The sequence below is a fragment of the Antechinus flavipes genome, chromosome 3, assembly GCF_016432865.1.
Source record: "Antechinus flavipes isolate AdamAnt ecotype Samford, QLD, Australia chromosome 3, AdamAnt_v2, whole genome shotgun sequence".
Classification (NCBI taxonomy): domain Eukaryota; kingdom Metazoa; phylum Chordata; class Mammalia; order Dasyuromorphia; family Dasyuridae; genus Antechinus; species Antechinus flavipes.
In genome coordinates this window covers 584300303-584320560 of record NC_067400.1, presented here as the reverse complement: position 1 = coordinate 584320560, position 20258 = coordinate 584300303, and the positions used below count along the sequence as shown (strand labels likewise).

Here is a 20258-nt window from a genome sequence, read left to right as displayed (position 1 = left end):
AAAACTGTTCCCCACAAAAGGCAAGAATATCATGTGCATCAAGAAGGGGTTCCACTGAAAAGGGAGTTTAAGATAGACAAAACAGCAGAAATAATGAACCCATCTCCTGAGATGAAGTCCATATATACCACACTGTCAAAGGTAATTTTAGGATCCTGAGTAACATGGGAACATCATATTCAGAAAACTATTCTGTAAATATGTAACAGACTTTATCATATATCTAATCAGAAAGAATTGTTTGCAAGCCTGATTTTTAAAAAACGGCTGTCAAGAGTGTTACAACTCTCTCTCACCTTCACTCATTCTCTCGATGTAATTCCCACCACGCAGAAGCTGTTCAGATGACATGGAGTTGGACACTCAAGGGGAGCCAAATGGTTTACCAAAAATGCACATTAGACTCAGAACTGACACACCCTAAAGAACAGCAGACTACACAGAGCTGAAACACTCATATGGCATGTTTTACACATTCCCAATATATGGTTGCAAGGCTTGGTGGGGAAGCAACAGAGTAGATGCTGGGCCTTGAGAAGCCTGGAAAGCAGCCCAGAGACCCCTCTTCTCCAGATGATCAGCACCGTCTCACCCAGCTTGGGAAAGTTGGAAAAATTGAGAAGATGGCTGCTGACCAGGGTTGCCCCCATGACAAGGCAGCCAAGGAGTGTTCTTCCAGCATCCAGGAAAAGGTTCAGAAGGGATGTTCTTTGGTGACTTGAGTCACAAAAAACTAAATCTGGTGGCAATGCCTGGTCCAAAGACACTTCTGTGGCAAGAAATTTAATGGCTTCTCTGGAGGGGACCAGAAATTCCATGGGGAAAAAGGAAGGTCTATGGCTGGCTCATCTGCTAAAAGAACTTCCCTGGGTGTCCATGGCACTCTGTTCCTATGGCCTAAACAGACACACCATGTGTTTCTTTGGATCTGTCTGTACTTTCTAATTTTCTGTCTGAGCAGTTTAATGCTGTAGTTCTTGTGCTGGTAGGGCCCAGGCTCCACTACTGATTAGACAGGTAGAGAGATGGATGAAGGAGTGGGGTTTGTGAGCACAAGCACCTGTCTCCTTTTCAAATGGAGCAAAATCTCATCCTCAACAAAGGTGCAGCCACCGTTTCCCTTTCAAAACATGGTAGAGATGATATCTGCCCATTAAGTTACGGATCTATGCTAGTCTGTCTCAAGGAAAGATCTAGTCTGGGGCTGAAACAGCCCTTGCTTATAAACACCTCTGATCCTATCTCCATCATCAGGTTAGAGAAGCTCCTAGGGCTAATTCAAGTGAAAAGTTAAGGCTCACACACCCCAACTGTTGTCTAACAAGGTCCCCCTTGTTAGAATGTGCCTTCTGGGGGATCCGCTTTGGTCTAGGGTTTGCACTAGAGCATACCTGAATTTCTGATGTGTCCCAGGAAGCAACCCAGCCTCTCAGGAGTCCTCTCAGCCAAGAATGACCCACAGCCGGGCCAGACCTCCTGGAATGGCTCTGGATTGGAATAGATCTCCTGGCCCCATGCCAGATGTAGACAAACTTCTGGGAGTGATGGGGAGACAGAGTGAGGATGGTAAGGCACTGTGTAATCCAGCATTTCCCCCCCATTTCAGATTCCATAGCATTCACTGGTAAGGTGCCTTGTTATCCTGATACGTAGCAATGTGAGAGGCTGAGTAACATGAATTGGTATACCCAATGCCCCAGCTGATCCAAATTCCTGGGTGTCAATATCAGATCAAAGCAAATAGAGCCAGCCAGAGCCCCCTGAATTTTGGTGCTGCTAGAGAATAGATGAGAGCTGAGTTGAGTTTGTCCGTTGAGATGGTGTATTTGCCCGTCTTTTCCTTGGGTAGGTCATGGAAATAAGCCATATAATCTCAATGACTTGGAACTGGGTCATGTATGGTACCATCATCATGGCCTTTATCGATGATCACCACAGAGATTTGTGCCAAATTTCCTTGTTAAATTCAATAGGCACAAGTCAACTTCACCAGACTCCAGGTCATTGCTGGGAGCCAACTCTTCTGATTATACTAGCAGGGAGATGTTTCCCAGTACCTTGAGGCCTTCTTCAACATAGTCCTACGAATAATTTTCCCTGTGTGTTTAATCTTAGTCTCTCAATGCCACTGTGTGTGAGGATATTTCCACGTCAGGCACTGGCTGGGAGACCTGAGATGCCAGAGCTAATGGCAAGCTTGGACGGCAGGATTCGAGAAAAACTGAGTGTTGAATACCAGTGACAGTTGGAACTTCATTGGACGAGATGCTGGCAGGAACCACAATGAAGCAAACCTGGAATGGATTCTATGGAACTGCCATGGAACTACAATGGGCATAAAGGTCAGAATTTTTTGGAAGCAGTGAGATACAAAACATTTTTATGTCAATACCTGCCCAGAATAGAAACCTCAGATATTCATGCAGTAGTTTTTTTGAACTGAGTTGATAAGCTCTTATTTGGGGTGTCTCTGACAAATTGACCCTCTTATACATCCCCAAACTACCTAAGGTAAGAATGCAGCAAAACAGTAAACACACTCGAATTAGGGAAGTTGTTCCCTTCAACACACAGGAAGTATTTGTATTTCTAGCACTTAGCACAGTGCCTGGCACACAGTAGGCATTAATCAATGCTTGTTGCCTTGATGCCTACAACAAGGAGATGGGATTGCAGTAGGCATTCACTTGGGTAATCAGATCAGCACTTGCAAATAAAATCTATTCAGCTAAATTTATCATTTGCATTTTCAACCTTTCCACATCTCACTAGACACCTCCTCAAAGAATCCGTACAATCAGCAAATTGTTGTCAAAGCACAGCCCAGTGGACATTGGATATTTCTGTCCATGGAAGAAGCTGAAAAGAGAGAAGAGTCACAGACAGGAAACATAATTTTACAATTCACCATCGCCCAAGAGTCTGATAACTGAGGGCTGTCCTTGAGGAGGATACCAACCCTTTGAAGAAGTCCTGTTTGCTGAGTTTTTCTGATTGCACCAGCTGGTGTAGTAACTGGCCCATGTGGTCCCTGGTGATCTGACTCCTTTCCAGGGTAGACTCCACTCCCACTCGCACAAAAATAGGCAATAGGTTCTGTGCATTTAACTCCTCTACACACTGCATGGCTTCCTGTTCAAATAACAGAAAGTGGCGTAATTACTTCAATAATTGGGACAGTATCAAGCAGAGAGGGCCAAATAAAGGAAGGTATGACATTAATGGCAAGGACACAAAAAGCATCATAAAACAGGCTCACTGGCGTGGGGCCCATTAAATGACAAATGCCACTATTCATTTCATGGCATCTGGTTTGTGCATTCTCTAATCTTTCTGAAAGTGTCTGTAAGGAGAGGATTGTCTTTTAGAATTTTATTAATGGCACGTGTTAGCCTTTCTTCTGTCTTTGCTGAGGAATGCAAGTGAACTCATGCTGTTTGATTAAAAACTCACATATGTATGGGTATACTAATACATAGTGATGGTAATACCTAAGGTACCTCTCGCCTTGTTTGATCCCTCCAATCCTGCCTAGATTAAACGATCGTAATTCACTCTCCCCATCTGACTTATTTAGCAAAACAGAAAGTTCAGTAAAATGGGTAGTGGACCAAGACCCTGTTAGATATTTAATGATTTTGTAAATCCAGAGCAAGGTAACAAAGGATCTTATAGATCTCCTAGCACAAGATTCCTCATTTTAAAATGACTCCTATCACATGTAGCATCCTGCCTATTTATTTCATTTACCTTGAAATCATTAATGTGTAGGAATTCATCAATAATAGATTTAGACTTTCTCTCCATTTCCTCCTCTGACAGCATAGGTTTTTCAGGAATTGGAGCTGTGGCAACATCTGGTTTAGCTGGTGGTAAGGAAAAAAGATAGTGAGACAAGTGAGAAAGGGCATTGTTGTATCCTTTTGTCCTTATTACCATTAATGCTCATACACACTTTAAATTCTGGGTAAGTATTAATCCTTGTTAAGAAGCTTCAGGCTACTACAAAAAAGAAAAGAAGTAGTAAGATAAGCTCTTGCTATTTAATGTCTTGTTTTCACTATATATTTTTTCACTAGTTAACAATCTAAGAAACAAGGAATATAGAAGTTTGCAAGAATGGCCATTACACAGGCAAAGGGAGACATAAAAAGTACCCTGATGACAAAATATTGAGGGGAAAAATTAGTTTTCAAAAGACCAAAGGAAAGGGTAAACCACATTCTTTGGAGCTTGAAAGTCTTCTTCCAAATCATCTTAAGTCTCAGAAATACAGGCTACAGATCAAAAGACTTTTATGCTCCAGAGAAAGTGACAATATGGGAAAAAATCCTGAGGGTAGAGAAAACTGTAAGAAGCCATAGTTATGGGGTCTCTTAAGTAGCCCTGAGGGGCACAAAGCCATGTCCATAGAGCACAAGCCATCCAAGTAGTTAACAGGGCAAAGGAAAAAAGAATAGCATTTCTCTGTTTCCTTTCCAGCACCTAATAAGGACTGGTACCTTTAACTGTCGCTACTTTACCTTCACCTCCCCCACCTATGGCTTCCCTCATTATTAGTTCTTACAATTATATGACAACCTACCACTTTTACTTCAAATTAGATAATTCATAAAACCAAATAACATCACTATGTGACCTGAGATTAGTAAAAATAAATGGTGGGACCAAAGAACGCTTCATATGATGGATTAATAAGCTCCTTAAACACTTTTAAAATTTCAATAATCTAGCCACGGGTACTTCCAAACCACCTCTTAATAACATTTAAACTCATACATCCAAGTATAGATTATGACACCTTGTGCAATGCATTTTTCTTCTAGACCTCCACCCCACACTGAGCAATGGAGGCTACTACTATTAGGAAGGCCAATTTTGTCTTACGCTAGAAGCAATGTCCCCAACAGGGAGACAAATTCCACTCGCCTTTGAATCCCCATAAGTGTTCCCATCACAGTTGCCAAGTAAAGTGACTATTTTAGAGATTGCAGGTAAAAACATCGAAGTATAAATACTGTTACTTATATTACCTGGAATAGTCCTGGAATAGCCCCTTCAAATACATACATATATTACACATGTCTAAAAAGGCTAAAGACAATAACTTCAGACAAAGGGGAATAGGAACTTCAATCTGCCACCCGCTCTTAGTTCACCTTGTGGTGCAGGACAGGGCACACTTACACCGCATAGGTGAGCAGAGGGCAGCAGTACAGGGAGATTATTGGGTGGCAAAGTAGCTTCATGGCGCACTGAAACATTTGGGAAAAGAGCAGGGGGACTCAGGAGTCTAATGTTGGACAGTCAGAGTGGGCCGATGACCTGTGGCTGAAGGCCCTCAGCACCGCAGCCCTGCCTGGGGTGTGTCCTCTGATCTCTGGGTCCCCCCAGAGCTTCTCCCCCACCAGCCCTGTCGGGATGGCCCCCGGCTCTGAGAGCCTGCCCCTGTCTCCACCGCACAGACCAAGCCCCCTAGCTCACCAGTCTCCCTCGGCTTGCTGCGGTCCGCCTCCGTACTGCTCCTGTCCATGTCCATGCCCCCTGTCAGCTGCTTCACGGTCTCGAGCATCTCTCGTCGCTGTTCTTCTTGGGACTGATTGTCTAAGAGATCTTTGCTGCTGCTGCCCCGCAGGAAGGTGTTGGGGCGAGGTGTGGAAGAAGCTAGCGGCTTGTCATTCTTCTCCCTGCCCATGCTGCCTCGACTTCCAACACAAAACAACACTCCTTCAAAAGGAAGCTCACGCCCAACTTTACAAGCGCAAGAATGACCTCGCTTTTCAGCTACCGAATAATTCTGATCCTCCACAACTAGGCTACAGAGTAAGTACTAATTCTCAGACCCACATTCAAGACTTTTCCTGAATGATTTCCAAATAAATGAAGCTCAAAGCACAATAATCTTTATAGCCTTCCAATACATGAAGTAATTAAGTACCACAGGTTTGATTAAGATAGAACAATTTTGTTTTCCTAAGGGATAAAGAGATGCTCATCATAATAAAAATATTTTTTACTTGTCCCAATGTTTAAAACTTAAAACGGCCTTAAAAAAGACAGTAATTTGTGGGCTAGTTAGGAGATGACTAGTCAGAGAACTAAAGCCTAGTGACTTCCCCATGAGAAACATAGTTAGTCATTTAAGAAAAAAATGTTCCTTTGAGCAAAGGAAACACTGCCCTTCTACTACTTACTTTACTCAGAGAAGATTCTCAAAGGCTCTGACAGAAGCCATATACTCTTTTTTTTTTTTTTAAACAAGACAGATTCTTGATTTTGTAATCTCGTTTCCGAAAACCACAGCACATTAGAAGGACCAAGTTAGAACAGAATGAAGAGGGCTGCTTTAGATGGCCAGACCAAGAAAAGTGAGAAATTATGATCCCCAGGCTGGCTGCTCACGGGACACTAGTTACAAAACCGATCGAAAGCAGCCACAAGGCCTCGACAGAACTCACAACCCACGGGGGCCTGCTGGATGGCAGACAAGACACGCAGAGCGCACACCACAGCTAATACTCAGTGACAAATCTAAGTTATGAAATCTGAATTAAATTTACGATATTCTCTTTAAAAAGATAGGACCTCCCAGAATGCATTTTAGAAAGATTACTATTCCAAATGGTCAAATGTAACTGGGGAAAATGCCAGTATGCTGAATTTCAGGTAATGCTGGCCAGAGAAGACATTACTGCCTGAATGCCTGAAAAGTCAAGCTTCAAGAGAAGCTAAAAGATTCTCGTGTGAAACTGAGCAGGGAAGCAAACTGGACATGGACTCAGAAGGGGATTAACTTGAACTCCTAAGTGTGACTACATGGAATCTAAGAAAGCAAAGTTGTATATGTGGGGGACCCTAGAAAGGTTTCTTTTCTCCCTGCAGACCCTGTCTTGGGGATGAAATCTTGGAAACATTTTCTTTCTGGACCCCTCTACCCCTAGTCAGGGTCTAGCCTGGGTTTCCCAGCGTAGGGGAGTCTTGAGAAATCAAGGGAAGAAGCTATGATAAGCAAGTAGCCAGGAAAAGGTCCCATGACCAACAAGGGCTGCAATCACTTTGTTGCTGCAGAGATTGACATCTCCCTGACTGCACACTCAGAACCTGGAGAGGATAGGACAGTCCCTCTTACCTGGTTAAGGCCCGGCGAGAATCAAACTCCAGAGGGGTGGATGAAGCAGAGACAGATGACACTGGAGGCTGCAGCGCGGAAAATCTGTTCAAACTAGTGGCACCTGATCGTAAGGAGTCTGGAAATGGCAGAAGATTGAGAAAAAAGAGACATCAGAAGGAATGCAGATAAGGGGAAGAGGGACACCTCTACAATCATCATAAGAACTAATAAATATTTTAAATATGACTGGAGAAGACCAATTGATTTCCCCTTTGGAAAAAAAAGGCTTTAAATATCCCAGGTCTTCTAAGAAGGTTTCTTCCCCAACCAATTATTCCCAAAGTAGCTCTCTATGAAAGAAATGACATGCCAAGTGAGCACAAGGAGGGCTTACAAATGGTTCCTATTCTTGTGGGGTCTAGAATCTCATTGAAAAGAAAGAAAATTATGTCACATACACAAATATTTAATAACTATAAAATGTGGCATATAGATGCACAATAAAAGCACGATCAAATTAATATTTGTAAAACTAAAAAAGCACTTAGCAGTGCCTGGCGTGTAGAATGCTCTATAGAAATGCTTATTTTCCTTCCCTTCTTCATAATAATATAGAAACTATGAGACAGACTGACAGAAATATTTCAAATGAGAGGGAGGGATCATGGAAGGCTTTCTGGAGAAGAAGCACTTGAGCTGTAAGTTCTGAAGAATGCATAGGTGAGATGTGTGTAAAAGAGGGAGGGAGAGAGGGAGGAAGGGAGAAAAAGAGACAGAGGATACATAGATAGATAGAGAGAGAGAGAGAGAGAGAGAGAGAGAGAGAGAGAGACACACACACACACACAGAGGGAGGGAGGAAAAAAGAGACAGAGAGAGGAAGGAGAGGGAAGAAAGGAAGGTGGGAGGGAAGAGAGACACAGACAGAGACAGACAAAGACACAGAGAGAAGGGAGTAAGAAGGAAAGAGATGGAAAGAGACAGAGAGAGACAAAAACAGATGGAGAGAGATGGAGAGAGATTTTAGGAAATGCTGAAAATAAAGCCAAGGGCTTGAGAAGTATTAATTCTATAATGCTGTCCAAAGCAGGTCTCAATTTCATTCCCATTAAGGCATCAAAGGGTCAGATGATGCTAACTAGACCCCTGTTCCTCAGATGTCGATAAGAGTGGTGGAAAGGACATGGTTGTGCTGGTTAAAGATGGGTGGCAAAACAAAACACCACAGAATGGGAGAAGGGTTGTAATAACTAGTGAGGATTGAAGGGAAGAAATGGGGCCTAAGACTATGGGACTGAAATGTAAGGCAGGGGGTGGGACAATTCCCACAATTTGGTGACAAACTCCTCTACCAACCCTGAAAGCAGTCCAAGAGGAGTTACTGATTATGACTCCTGAGAATCACTGATTGCAGAGAAAGTGATTGAGAATCCCTCCTAAGTTCCTACACTTACCCGTCTCGCTCGCTTTTGCTCCCCCGCTGCTGCCTTTTCCCCAGCTGCCCAACTGGGCTTTAGGCACAAGTTGAATCTTCTCATCTATTGTGGGCTGGAACATAAGGGAGCTTAGTTGATATGGGCAGCATCCAACCTGTGGTCAAGGTGCTAAATCTTGAGATCGAGGTGCAGGGGAGCCTACTTACAATACCCCGTTCCCCAGCCTTAAATGAAGGCTATTAAATAAACCATAATGAAGACCATACCAAGTTCTCTCCCAAATGAACACATGTTAGCTACTACTCCACAGGGTTGTAAGACAAGAAACAGAGAAGACAAAAATAGAAGTCGCCCAAAACACCAGGTAAAGACAGTTAAGCAGCATTCTGTGTGAGGGGAGAGTGAACATGCAATGAGCAGGGAAGGACAAGCATGGGCACCCTGGAGACAACAGCCCAAGAGTGCCCTCTCTCACCCTCTCATGGCTAGAGCTCTGAATGCACTGGAGCATCCAGTCTCAGACTACAAAACGCGTGACCGTGGTGATTACTGTCACTCACATTCGTATCATGGCATCACAGGTTACAGGGTCCAAAGCCCATCATCTTACAGATGAGGAAACTAAGGCTCACAGAGGGGAAAGGACTTCCTAAGGTCCTACAAGGAGTCAGGGGCAAAATGTGAACTCTATGGCCTCTAACCCACAACTCTTTCTTAGCAGGGTGCCTGTCTGAGCAGCTGCCCACCCTCTGGGTACATCCGTGCTCTACCCTGGGGCTTTACCTCCACACAAGGCCTTCTCCATGACCCTGCATTTCAGAGGGGTATACTGGGGCTCAAACAAGGAAGGTGACTGGGCCCATGGATATACAGTTGCCAAGCATCAGACCCCAGGCTCCCAGATCCCCAGACCCCATGCCAGAGGACTGTCCCTGACTCCTTGTTGCGTCCCCCACCTATGGCTGACTACTAATGCTACTTTTCTCAAGTCAATAGCAAATTTCACTAAAGGAAAAATATTTTAACATGTACTCACAAGTCCTTGGACCCCTTTGCCCTCCTCACTTTATTTTTAGGACTATATTTGCATATGTTACTTAGTTTTAAAGTTCAGAAAATGTTTTCAACACCCTATAAAGTCTTCTAATGCCTCAGCATGCCATGGAAAGAGCCCGGATTTCTTTCTTTTCCTTTGCTGAGGCAATCAGGGTAAAGTGACTTGCCCAGCATCCCCCACTGGTATTTAAGTGTCTAAGGCTAGATATGAATTTAGACCCTCCTGACTCCAAGCTATGATCTCTCCACTGCGCTATGACTTGCCCCTAAACTGGATTTCTTAAAAGCCACTGTCCAAAGGGGCCAAAGTCAGGCACCTCAGACCAGGCGTATTGGGCTCTGAGTGGGAGCTCCACTGTCCTGGCGAAGCCAGATGGTGATTCCTGCTCATCCCCATGTATGATGGAGTCATCTATTTGGATACATCTATCCATGGCACCCTCATGGCATGGCAATTCTCAAAGCATTTTCTTCACAGCACTTTTCAGATAGTAGTATAAGGTCTCCATGTTACAGATGAAAAAACTGGGGTTCAAAGAGGCTTTAAGCTACATGGCTAGTGATGTCAGAGCTGGGACTCAGGTCCAGTCTGTTCTGAATGCATCGTGACTTTTCCTACTTGGATGTTGGACCACTGAGAGGTCTAGTGCCTCATCTGGAATCGCAGAGCTGGATGGTGACAGGGGTGGGGCTGCAGGCTCTCTCTCTACCAAGGTCATGCAAATAAACAAGGGGCATTCAATACCATTAAAGGCATGAGGCTCACCTTAGTGATTTTGAGGAATTTGGAGGGGTCCAGCACACGGCTGTTCTTGGCCCCCTGCACAGTGTTCCACCCACCGTCATCCACTCTTTGAACACCTACAAAACAGGGACAGTGAGTCATCTCCTACCAGAGCACTGTGATGAAGCTCCAGGGGAGAGGGGGAGGGGACTGAACAAAGGTTAGTCAACTAAATGGCTGACTTACAAACTTTGGGCAATGAAAATGCCTTACGGGGAATTACAAAGCACTTTACAAACAAGATGGAGTTCAGCCTTATGAAGACTCACTGAGGGTTTAGCACTGAGACAGAAGTGCAGGGGAGCTTATCTACCAGGGCCCCCAGCCCAGGATGGAGGTCATCTGGACTCACAATCAACACCAAGACCAAATGTCCCCCAAATGAGCACCTGTTACTTTCAAGAAAGGTCCTGCAAGGAGTGGCTCAAGCCTTATTTTAAAGAAGAAATTAAAGACCACCGTGGAGGAGCAGCACAGGCTCAGAGTCAGTCACTAAACTCCAAAGTCTCAGGTTCTCACCAATGCAATGCTCACAGAGACTATGCGTGGTCTGTGTATTTTCTTCAGAACTATGCTAGATTATTAGATGATATCAATCTATTTAATTCATATATTCAAACCAGTCCTCTCAGGGCCTGTGCACCCACTTCTGTCCCAAACAAAAAGCTGACCCGACTCTCTCTCTCAAGCCTCCCTCCCATGCTGGGATATCCTCTCCCAGTCAACAGTACCTGGTCGTCTTTTCTCTTTGGTCATCAGCTGCTGCACCTTTCTTTGTTCTTCCTGCTCTTCAATTTTGGCCTCTTTGTGAATCTGTTCAATAGTTTTGGGGCCTTGATCTGCCCTTCGGGACACCCAATTGCACTGTGAAATGAGGAAAGGGGAAGAATGTAAGCCTTTTTATTGCTTTTGTTTTATTAAAATAAAATAGAAAAAGGAAAAAAGCACTGCTATGTGCATAGAACATGAGGGGTTGAAATATGAAGCAATAAATTTCATTTCATGTGTTCACAGCTTTTCTTTGCAGGCTTGTAAATTTTCTTTTATTCTCTGCTGTGTGCTTTCTACTTTATTCCCTTTTCCCATCCCCCCTACCAAGAAAACTTCAGTAAGCGCGCACGCGCGCGCGCGTGTGTGTGTGTGTGTGTGTGTGTGTGTACACATATAGGGTGGTTGTCCTTCACTCAAATAGGACCAAAAAGACATCATTATGTTACAGTCCAGTAGACATAGAGTCTACTATGACTAGAGTCATAGTACTATGAGTCTAACTGTGGTTAATCAGACCTACACAAGCTCAGAGAGCTCTGCCACAGGTCAGACGCAAATAGCCCTTGTGAACATTTGGGGGCTTCTCTAACTTTGAGCATCTCACATTTCGTCTGAGCTAGTTCTGCTTTGTTCATAGGGCAAAGCTCTGATGCGGGCACGACATGCTAGATGGTCCTGTGCCAGTGTCTTCCCATACCATACAATTAATTCTAACGTCGTGCTGATCTCATTGCTATGAAACCTGAACATACCAGCTGGAATACCAGCACCATGACAGGAAACAACCAAATTTGTACATTCTCCCCCCCTCTCCCCCCATATATGTATTCACACATACACACACAAAAACACAGATATCTACAACTATATATATATATATATATATATATATATATATATATATTCATGTGCATCTATTTAAGACCATACTATGCTTGTTTGTTGTTTCTCTGAAGGACAACAGTTCTCTTTATAAGTCTTTCCATATTTTTCTAAATCCATCAACACATCATTTCCTACATCACAGCAATATTCCACCCTCAATTGTCTAAATTGTTTTAAATATTTTTAATATGTTTAAATAGTTTAAAACAGTACTGATTAAAATGGCTGAGTTTTCCCTTTTTCTCTTGATTAAATCTATAACTTTGTCTGAGATCTTAATTTTTTTTTAAACTAATACGTTCTATTCCTGATCTTTGTTTTGTTTTGTTTTGAGAAGCAATTGGGGTTAAGTGTCTTGCCCAGGGTCACACCACTACTGAGTGTTAAATATCTGAGGCCAGATTTGAATTCAGGTTTGCTTGAACTCAGGGCCGGTGTTCTATGCACTGTGCCATCTAGATGTCCTCTTGTCACTTTATCACTGTTTCTGTGTATCTCTTATTTCCTAGCCCTCCCAACTCTTCTGCTTTAGGTTTTTGTAATGTTCTGGCTAGCTTTCTGGAGGACCTCGGGACTAGTCTTGATCTTACTGGAGGAGTCCAGGAGGTTGGAGAGCCACAAGGAAGATGATCAAAAATGAAATATCTCTCTTCCAGTCCTTCTTAGTCCTTATATACCTTATTGTAATTACATCATTACAACATACTGATTATGTGTGAACTAGAGAACCATTACATCACTATGTTAAGTTCTAAGTATATATGTGAACTAGAGAACCATCATCTCATCAATTCCACTGAGTTAACACCTTGTTGTAAATATTCTTGTTTCAAGTATACTTCTCCGGAGTTCCGGCCCTCTATAGGTTTTCCTGCTACCTTGCGCCCCCCTATTATTTAACCTAACCCTCCTCCACCCCTTTCTTTTGCCCTCTTGTTTTCTATATGAATTGAGAATTTTATAGTATTTTAAATACACACACACAGGTATATATATGTCCTTCTCTTTTTATCCCATTCCTATTAATCTACACACCTTTTTATGCAGGTCCACTTATCCTATTCCCTCACCCTCCTATTTCTTTATAATTTATAACTTTTCCCTATTCTCAATGTATATTGTTCTCTCTTTAATCCTGATTTCATGTGAGTAGGGGTTTTCTGTAAAAATCCCTCCCTTGTCCTTTTTTCCTTTCCTAACTTTATTTTTTTCTGAATTTAGACGACATATCCTTCTAGAGAGATCTACCTTTCCCTCTTTAACCCATTCCCAATGAGAATAGGGTTCCAGAACTACCAGCCCTCCTCCCTCACCTAATTTCTCCTTATCAGTTCTTCCTCTTATACCTTATTTGTACAATTGCCTTTTTAACCTTTTCCTAAATGTTTACTGTGTCAGGGAGCTAGCTTTATATTTCACACAGGTCAAAACTCTGTCCTGTTATCTTGCTTATTTTTACCACTCTACTTCCCCCTGAGGTGCTGCTTTGTCTTGTTTGTGGATAAAATCTGGAGAGCTGAGAGTTTTCTGACTTATTCAGCTATCTTTCCAGAATCCTCTCCTAGAGGATTACTTTTCAGATGAACATCATCATACACAGCTCTATCCCAATCTTTCTTTTGAACTCCCAATTACTAATGACATTCTTAGACATATAGTTTACATTTCCATGGATAAAGTAAATGGTTCCCTTTTAATTAGTTTTTGATATTTACCTTATATTTCTATTGGATCTTGTATGTCAAAATTTTCTATTGAGCTCAGATCTTTGTAACAAAATCCTGAAAAGTCTGGCAAATCATTGAATTTTTAATTTTTTTTTTATTCAGGATTATGATTAACTTTGCTGGATATGATATTTTCAGCCACAACCTCAGTTCTTTTGCTCTTTGCAATAGTATTTCAAGACTTGCAGTCTTGTATTGTAGCCACTGCTGAGTCTTATGTGATTCTCTAATTGTGGGTTCTCCTGTATTTGAATTTTTTTGGGTAATATTTTCTCCTTAAGTTGGAGGTTTCAGAATTTGGTTACAATGTTCTTATAGGTTTTTGTCATAGGGTCTCTTTCAGATGGTAATTGGCGGATTTTTAAAAAATGTGTACTTTCCCCTCTTATTCTAATACTTCAGAACAATTTCTTTGCATTCTTATATTATTATATTAAGATTCTATTTTTTCTATTGTTGATTATAGCTTTCAACTAGTCCAGTTATTATGCTTTTTTCTTATTGATCTGATCTCTACATCAATTGTTTTTCTTATGAGTTGCTACATATTCTCTTCTAATTTTTCATTCTTTATATTGAGTTATTATTTCTTAGTCCCTTGTAATTTTGCTGGCTTCCCTTTGTACAATTCTGATTTTCAAGGAGCTGTTTTCTTCCTTAAAATTCTGAATATCCTAAGGGCAGCTAGTTGGTGTAGTGAATAGAGCACCAGCTCTGAAGTCAGGAGGACCTAAGTTCAAATCTGGCCTTAATACTTAACATTTCCTGGCTGTGTGACCCTGGGCAAGTCACTTAACCCCAACTGCCTCAGGATGGGGGAAAAGATTCTTAATGTCCTTTTTCAATTTGTTGACTTTCTTTTCATTATCTTGTTTTTGTTGGATTGTTTTTTTTTTTTTTAAATTTTTTTTTCCTTCAATCTCTCTCATTTGACTTTTAAAGCTTTTAGAAGTTCTTCCAATGATTTCTTTTGGGATAGGTGACCACTTGACTTACTCTTTAGGTAGGAGAGGGGTTTTTTTCTTTAGTATTCTCCTCTGAAGATGAAGTTTGGTCTTCTCTACTCTCACAGTTACTTTCTACATTTGGGTTCTTTCTCCTTTGCCTGGTTCTGACTCAGCCATTGCACTGGGTCGGCATGGACAACCCTAACTCTTAAGGGCCTCTTCTCTACAAAATGAGATGAGTAAGGGTGAGCTGGGAAAGACCTGGGACAAAATGTGCAGAAGGGAAAGCAAGGTGGATCTCTGACTTTTCTGTGAGCACGCCTTCTGCCAATGCAGATCACAACCCTTTATGGCCTTCTCATTCTCTGTGATTCTTGTAAATCTAGCCAACATATTAGAAGTCTTTTTTTTGGTTCTTTTAATATCTTGGAGCAATCAATATGGCACTCAAGCCATCCATTTGTTCTTCTTTTAAACTTAGTATAAGCAAGGCCTAAATTCTTTAACTGATTAATTATATTCCTATTACCCCACTTCTTGCATGTGAGTTACCCATCATTCATTACATAGAAGACTGTGTCCTGTGGGTTGTCATTTGGATTATTACGAGCTCATGGTTTACCACAAATCATGAGCAGCCATACACTGTTGTTAAAGAGGTGGACTTTAAGGGGCCTACAATGTATTGGGCAATTTCCTACATACAGTCTAGCTCAATCTCCAGATTCCGATTCATCTGTAGGTCCAGAATATCATCACCTCTAGCACTGATCTTATCTATATGCAAATTAGATAATGTGAAACATTTTTATAAGCTTTGAAGCATCACGTGATGGCAGCAATGATTTAGTAAGATCCAGATGCTTTTCACAACTTCCTTGAATCATAAGAGTGGGAAGGGACTTAAGAAGTCATCTAAATTTGACTCCCTCACTTTACAGATGAAGAAGCTGAGGCCTATGGAGATGAAGTGGTCCCCATGGTGCTATAGCCACATGGTAAGATCACATTAGACAGGGGATCTGCAGATCCTTGCAGCTTTTTCAGAGTATACCAAGTACTGACGTGGTACAACACAAGTGTGCCAATTTCATTATCAATGCTGATGAGGATAGATCATAATTAAAAATTATAACAGATGTGTTTCATATTGTTTTCCTTTGAATTTCAGAAATATGTACTATTAGCCTGTTCTGGTTCATTTAGACCTTATGGAGAGGGCCATTTCCTCCTCAACTGATCTTAAAAGAAACTGTGACCAGTCTTCCCTCAAGTTTTAAGATATTCTTCCACAACAGCTTACCAATGAACTTGTACTTAATTCTGGGGGTACTGGGTGTCAAGCAAATTAAATATTAATCCAACTAGGCAGTTTTTAAGTGCTTTTCACTTTCAGTTTTAGCAATTATTCTATGCTGGTTAAATTTCTTAAAGAAGCATTGTGAAGAGTCGAGTTTTGTCCATTCATCATTTTTTTTCAGCCTTTTAAATCTATCTTGTGAGACAAATGCATATTCACATTTTTATTCTTTCTAATTTGATATTTATTTTTATAGTTGCTCTATTCAATTACTGAGTGATAAAGAGATGATGCTAAAATGAATCCTATGCACAAGGCAAGTGATTAACTGTTAAAAATAACCAAGTTACCTTTTTATGTTATTCAATGCCTTCCTCATCCATTTTTTATGATTCTCTTGTTAAACAAAACATTCATGATGCATGGTTCTGAGTCTACTGAATAGTCCATTAGTTTTAGTCATTTCTATTTATTGATCTTGAACTAAATCCTTCAAAATAATTTTTCCTGCTGTCTTCCATGCTTACATTAATATTTTCATCATCTGGATCCTAAATTCTTTAAAAAGAAATTTCTTGAAATTTTTCCTCTATGTAGAATGGTATATAAGTTGCACTGATCTTCAGGATGGGTTATGATGGGAGATGAACAAACATCCCATGAACTATTTCTTTAGATGCTCTGGGGTATATAACAAATTCTGCTAACGTCTTTATTCACCTCTTTAACAGTATAACATTCTCCCATGTTAAGTCCAACTTCTTTTTATTGACAACTCTGGTATTTTATTATTTTAATAACAAAAAAGTTAAAACCTGAAACTTCTTTATGTCTTCTTATTTCAATTATGCAATCACAAGTAGTAGTGCTTTAAAAAGCTAGTACTACGGCAGTAAAAATTTAAATAGACATGACAGAAACTAACTCTTCCTGTGGAGCTAATTGGTAGTTTTTCCTTTTTTGTCAGGGAAGTTTCAAGTTTATTTTAAACACAATTTAACAATTTCAGCAACTATCTCCTTCCTTCTCTTTTTCTAAATTCACTCTTTGATTTTGGTGTCAGAGGAAGACTTTGCATGCTGATTAAAGGATGGTGATAAGTTGGAGTGCTTTCAGAGAGGGCCACGATGGTGAAATAACACAAGGTCTAAGGATTTGGGTGTGTTTATCCTGTATAAGTGAGTACTTAAGAGGGAAAATTTTAAAAATATAAATATAAAAGAGGGAATTATTTTCAAGTGTGAGTGAGACTGGATTCTGAGGTTTTAAAATTCTTGAATTTACTAGGTTAATGTAAGTTATGAGAGAGTGCTTTTGTCTATTTCCGGGAAAAACTGAATTGCTTTAGGTAAGCAAAGATGATGAAAGAAGGTCTTCAAACAAGGTGTGGAACAAGAATGAAACTGAGTGATTTCACCTTAGACAAGGTAATGTGGGAGATGGGCAGATCATTAAGAGAGATGGAGGAGCAACAGATGAATAGATGCAAATAAATTCAAAGCAATGGAAAGTGGACTTTGGATGTGGACTCTGGCCATTAGAAAGATGAAGTTTTAAGATTCTTCCAATTCTCAGGATCCAGGAACCTCTAACTAAGGCAAGAATAGAGCAGATGTCAGGGACATATCACATGAAGATAGGATGTATTTGTTGGAGTTGTGAAATGATCTAGCTATTCTGGAAAGCAATTTGGAACTACAAACAAAGAGCTACAACACTGTGCATACCTTTTGCACTCACTATTGAGTCTATATTCTAGAGAGATCATAAAAGAGGGAAAAGGACCCACATGAGCAAAAAAGATTTGTAGCTTTTTTTTTTTTTGCTAGTGGTAAGGAATTGGATATTGAGTGGATGCCCATCAACTGGAGAATGACTGAATAAGTTATAATATATGAATGTAATAGATTAAAAGCCTAGAAAGGTTTACATGAACTTATGCTCAGTGAAATGAGCAGAATCAAGAGACAATATACTCATTAACAGCAAGATTGTGTGATGATTAACTATGATAAACTTATAAGTGATCAAGGTAATTCCAACATACTTATGATGGAAAATTTCACCTATATCCAAACAATGAACTATGGAGACAATATGGATCAAAGTTTACTATAACCACTTTTTTTTTTTCTCGTAGTTTCTCCCTTTTGTTCTGATTTTTCTTTCACAACATGAATAATGAAGAAATGTTTATAATGATTGTGCATAAATAACATCAGATTGCTTCCTGTCTCAGGGAGGGGGAAGTTCAGGGCGGGAGGGGGAAAAAATTCAAAATTTTACCATAAAATGAATGTTGAAAACGATTTTTACATGTACTTGGGGGAAAAATACTATTACAACTCCCAGAAATTTAAAAAAAAAAAAAGATAGATATTGGTGACCTGGACAAAGGACTTTTTCAGCTTCTTCCTTTCATGCAGGCACTTATGTCTCAGTGAGTCAACAAAGTATTTTTAAGTACCTATTGTGGACCTAGCACCCTGCTAAGTGCTAGGGATACAGAGAAAGTTAAAAACTGTTTCTGCCCTCAGAGAACTACATTAACCTTTTTCTTTTAATGACTTTTTAGTGATTCTTTTGTTTTAGTATCACTTGCATTTCTCCTGGCATTCTCTCTCTTCCCATTCCTAGAGTGCTTTTATTTTAAAAATGTGGGGGAGGGGAGGAGAGAAATTTCATCAAAAACTATGAACATATCTAAAAAACATGACATTCCTCAGAAGCTGAGATCCAGGTACCTCCTTTTTCAAAGGAGTAAGAGGAAGCTTTATCTCTTCTTTGAAGCCAAACTTGGTTTTGCTAACTTTGTGATATCCTAATAGACAATGTGTCTATTGTACTGAATTGAAAAAACCAACTCTAGGGCTAGAAACAAAGAAAATATTTGATTGGAAGATATAATTCTAAAAATTCAGGGAATATGTGGGGAAAGGAAGATGAGGAAGAGATTCTAGAGTTAAGTGATGGTAATAGGGAAATCACTGAAGTTGACAATAGGAAAAGGAACAGGGGAACCCTTTAAATTCAAATATAGTCTTGCTTCTTTACCCCATAATTCTTAATCCCATAATTTTTTTTATGTAAAAGAATCAAATATAATTTTAAAATAATATGTATGTTGTCTCTGAGGAACTACCATATCTATGAAAATGTGCTATGAAAAGCAGTCAAAGGAAAGGGTCTGCTTTCCCACTCACCAGCCTTAGGTCGATTACGTCCTGAAGCATGAAACGGATTCTGGATGATGTTTTTCTCTCTTTCACAATTTTCTCCATCTGATTGAAATACTGGTCCATACGAGGCTGTCAGAAATAAAATCATCAGTATCTCCAGAGAGGCTGAGTGAATATTATTGTAACATGGATCCTTCCTCCCACTCTAGGAAACACTGCATCCTGAGTGTGTGCCCGCAAGAACACTGTCCCCAAGGAGACTGCTGCTTCCTGCAGGGACTAACCCAAACCCTGAGGAGTCCTCCCCACTATGGCTGGGGACAGACTAAGGATCAAAGCTCACAAAAACAAGTAAGGAAACGGAAGCCCTGACAAGCCAAGGGATTTTGAACCTGGATTTGAACCCAGGGCCTCTAACCCCAGAGCTAGTGCTCTTCCCATTGTGCTACACTGTCTCCTACATGCAACAGGATCAATATGGACAAATGGCATTTTCCAGAACTGGCAAACTGAAGGCTCTCAAAAAGCCACATAAATTTAGGTTCCATGGATCTCCTGAGACTTTCTCCTAAGATGACCCTGCCCTTCACAGATCCCTGTAAGCACCTGGGCATATTTGCAGGCACTCATGGTTATGATATGAAGACTTCTGTGGTCCACTGAAAAGGAAACCCGAACCATCACTTTTGCCATTTCTTACAGCATAATATTCTACTCCCTCATTTTTTCCAGTTCTTGGCCATCTTTGCACCTATGGATTCTTTTTCTCTTTGATCTCTTTGGGATATAGATCTTGTAGAAAATTTTCTTTGCCCACTAACCTTTTGGTGATAGGTCCAAATTGCTAAGAACTGAGAGAATAATTGATACAGTAAAAACAAACACTGTAACAATGGACAAGACTTTTAAAGTTTTTAAGAGCTCTGATTGATGCAATGATAACCAGTACTCCCAAGGACCCATGATGCAGCTCACTGCCCATATCTTTGGACATAGAGGGGAGGGATTCAAGATGGAGAACAAGACAGATTTTTTTTTTTTTGATGCAAACAATATACACAT

At 40.6% G+C, this 20258-nt stretch overlaps 1 protein-coding gene across 11 annotated transcripts in view; it reads right to left on the bottom strand.

Moving 5' to 3' along the window:
- The window catches only part of EIF4G3 (eukaryotic translation initiation factor 4 gamma 3), a 386518-nt gene that overhangs the window by 21478 nt on the left and 344782 nt on the right, over nt 1-20258 (bottom strand). For all 11 annotated transcript variants that reach the window (XM_051988328.1, XM_051988325.1, XM_051988326.1 and 8 more), the window contains 8 exons: nt 19221-19325; nt 11119-11251; nt 10370-10464; nt 8566-8659; nt 7130-7247; nt 5485-5705; nt 3751-3866; nt 2960-3132 (listed from right to left, as the gene is read on the bottom strand). In XM_051988328.1, the coding sequence (XP_051844288.1) occupies nt 2960-3132; nt 3751-3866; nt 5485-5705; nt 7130-7247; nt 8566-8659; nt 10370-10464; nt 11119-11251; nt 19221-19325 (1055 nt within the window). The remainder of the gene's footprint in view (nt 1-2959; nt 3133-3750; nt 3867-5484; nt 5706-7129; nt 7248-8565; nt 8660-10369; nt 10465-11118; nt 11252-19220; nt 19326-20258) is intronic.